Source organism: Solanum tuberosum, unplaced genomic scaffold (genome assembly GCF_000226075.1).
Source record: "Solanum tuberosum cultivar DM 1-3 516 R44 unplaced genomic scaffold, SolTub_3.0 scf00219, whole genome shotgun sequence".
In the NCBI taxonomy this organism is placed as follows: Eukaryota; Viridiplantae; Streptophyta; class Magnoliopsida; order Solanales; family Solanaceae; genus Solanum; species Solanum tuberosum.
The window spans coordinates 76,259-79,589 of NW_006239145.1; the positions used below are offsets into that span (position 1 = coordinate 76,259).

The 3,331-nt window shown below is 33.7% G+C and overlaps 2 protein-coding genes across 4 annotated transcripts in view; both read right to left on the minus strand.

Annotated features, from left to right (window-relative positions):
* LOC107062352 (protein yippee-like) overlaps nt 1–2,640 on the minus strand; it is a gene marked incomplete in the record, with an annotated part of 3,743 nt that extends 1,103 nt beyond the window's left edge. The window contains 1 exon segment of the mRNA XM_015312890.1: nt 1,662–2,640. Within this exon segment, the coding sequence (XP_015168376.1) occupies nt 1,662–1,757 (96 nt within the window).
* LOC102602196 (protein yippee-like) overlaps nt 1–3,331 on the minus strand; it is a 24,490-nt gene that overhangs the window by 7,404 nt on the left and 13,755 nt on the right. The window contains exons 6-7 of one of the 3 annotated variants that reach the window (XR_001474560.1): nt 2,647–2,707; nt 9–743 (exon numbers count right to left, since the gene is read on the minus strand). The exons of the other annotated variants lie outside the window; for them this stretch is intronic. The gene's annotated coding sequence lies outside the window, so the exon portion shown is untranslated. Of the gene's footprint in view, nt 1–8; nt 744–2,646; nt 2,708–3,331 lie in introns of those variants that run through there. 3 annotated transcript variants of the gene reach the window in all.

The following is a 3,331-nucleotide window of genomic DNA, read 5'->3' on the forward strand; positions in this document are numbered from 1 at the left end:
AGAGCAATGTCAATGACACAAATGTATGAAGATACACATATACAGTACCATGTCATTAACAAACTAAACCTACAAGGTATATCCTACCTTGTTCACAACTTTTCATGTGCACTCAAACATTCTAGGTTGGTTATGAGTTATGACCTTCCATAATAATAATGACTCGGAGCTAATAACAAAATCAAAGATCCTGAGAGCTATCTGACCCACATAGAGTAAAAGCCAAATAATTTGCACATACTCCAGCTGCACTCAACTTTTGAAAAACAAATCTTTTTTCATTTCAAATCATGAAAATTTTGGCTAACTACTACCAACATGAATTCTTCAATACTTCATCTTTTTGCACTTTCTAGTTTAATAGTGTCCTCCACACCAATAAAAGAATGGGTGGAAGTCAAATAAGAGGATTTATCTAGTAGCTTTTTTCATCTTTCTGTACCAGAGGTATGGATAAGCTTGACCGTAGTAATATCATTGTTCATCTAACCAAGCTACAAATAACTCATGTCCCATCGATGCCAAGAAAAGCTTAACAACAATCAGAGGAAATAAATGGTAATTCATACTCTAACAAGAATAAAACCAACAGAAGTTGTAAGTTGCACTTGTGATTTTCATGCTGCAAGTTTAAAGATTGGACATAGGAAAATGTCACAAACATATCTGATGATTGAATGTGCAGAATCAAAGAGACTTACACTTTACTGAAGATAAGCCTTCCCATGTCTGCAGTGGAAAGACTGAAGGAAAGATCAGAAGGAAAACATAGAGTTAGATAACTTCATAACTCAGAATGACTACATACATTATTTAGGGGATGAAACAACATTAAACTTCAATATAATTAATTGCAGAATCAATATTTTACTCCATACAAAAAGCATTTGAATTTTCCAAGAAACGGTAGTTTCAAAGCTCCAACACTTGAAAATGTGCTCTGATTCTATGCTATAGAAGTCATATGGAATTTTTCATTGGAAAGACTGACCTACAAAGTCAACTTATATAATAAAGAAAGTCATGAATGTACATTACAATGAAATTGAGCAAAATAAAGTGACCAAACAAGCACCAAATTGATCAAAATATAGAAAATAGATCAGTCCCAAGACCTGATCAATGGACTGGGCATAACAATAATAGTTTGAAATATTGAAGCCACTAGCACACAAACATGGAACAAATGGAAAATACCAATCAAGTATACTCCAAGTATCAGACTCAACAAACAAATCCTCTAATTGATAACTGGATTAAGCAGGAATATTGTATGGTATGCTATCAGCAAAAATAACTACTATTTTTTTTAAAGTTCACAAAGAATACTCATACAATCCCTTTTTTACTCCAAAACCAGCAACTCCACAAAACCCAGCTCTTTGATGCTAAAAAATTCATCTCCTTTAGGGAAAAATTACTCAATCTGAGACATTCTTCACTCACATAGCTGATTTAAAGTAGCCAATTTTTATATACATCTAAAATTACTTAAACAGACCAACAACAATCCCTAACAAGTTCTAGAAACGAAACCGAAACCACCGATCAAGCCAAAGATTGTATTTTTACAACAAAATAAATCAAAATCAAAATTAAAAAGATCCCAATTTCAAGAAATCACAATAACAGAGTGATCAAACAGAAAAGATGGAGGAAACCTTGGAAACAATGTTTTCAGAAAGGGCAAGATGAGTTCCACAGTGCTTGCAGCTGTAGATCTTGCCTTCAAGAGTCAACACAAATAATCTCCGCATCAATGATTTTTGAGATCACATGAAAATGGAAGAACGAAAATGGAAAAGGACTTATCCAAAAAGGGGTAATAGTTTTTGTTTCGGCTGGAAGATATTAAGTAACATCAAGAAAGGGAAAGGATTCAATGTGTGAGGGACTCTTTGAATAATTTAATGCTACTTGCTTTTGTCCTTTTTAGTCCATTTAAAAAATGGAAAAGATAAAAAATATCCTTAAATTATGTGAAATGAATAAAAATGTTATTATTTATGAACAAAATTATCCTTGCAGTCAATACTTTGGTACAAATACCCTTATCGTTGATAATTTGGTCCAAAAGTACCCTAGAGTTACTCGTAAGTTCTCAACATGAGACGACGGACAATCTTAAACACCCGGGATGTTACATCCTTTCCCCCTTAGGAACATTCATTCTCGAAATATGACAACACATTAATCATCTTCTTTCTCAAACGAAGGTCTTGAGTATTCAAACTGACATAATTTTACCTTTTTATGTCACGACCCAAATTAGGTCTATGACCGGCGCTAAGGGGAAAGAATCCCAAAGCAAGCCTTACCATAAATTTACAGAAAATCGGGCAGAATTTCCTTTATTTTTGTGCCTAGCCTGAATTTTTCCCGTCTCGGAAATCCACAACACAAATAATAACAACTACAAACCAAAACCTAATATCCACTAATGGTCTAACTTTGACGCAATAATACCAGTTATATCTCCAAATATGAAAAAGAAGTTCAAACTAGTCACTTGACTACAATACGAAGAAATACTCATGACTCAAAGGAAAGAATGACGAATGGAGTGACTTTAAGAGTTTTTAAAGAACTAAATAAACCATAGCAAATCAATAGATCTCTTGCCACGCGAAGCAATGCGGGGCTCACCAGGTGTTACCGAATCACACTCTCTAGCTAATGAAATCCTCTTTAATACCACCTGAGTTCTCTGAAAAAACAATTAGCGAGGAGTGAGACGCTAGCTCAGTGAGTAATAATACTTAACCACAACCATTTTAATAAGGGACAAGTCAGAAAACATGCTAGTATAATAATCAAAATGATGAAATAATGCCTTTTCAGAAATCATAATATTATTCAATCTTATGTGCCTCATATAAGCAAAATCAATGTAAATACTTAATAGTAAACTCAAAAAAACATTTCCATATCAAATCTTATAGCTGGGAGGTTTCCAAGGATGAATCATGTAATCAGTGTGGCTTTCTCTTTAAAAAGTAACCAATAACAGTAAACTCCTCATAAAGGAGTTAAATATTCATATCAGTAGGTCCCTACTCGAGGGATATCAGTAACAGTATACTAGTTCTACCTTCCCACTAGCAAGGGCTTTATTAGTAATCAGAACTACAAGGTGCACCAGGTCTAACGAACCCGCCGTTAGCTACGGGATTCATCAAGGTCTACTCCCATTTATACTTTTCTTATAATCAGTAGAAGCATTCGAAAATCGAACAGAGCATTTAAATCTTATCAAATCATATCATTTCAAAGTTTAACAATCACCTGTCAAAATACTATTTCTCAAATAAGTGTAAAACCTTTTCAATAA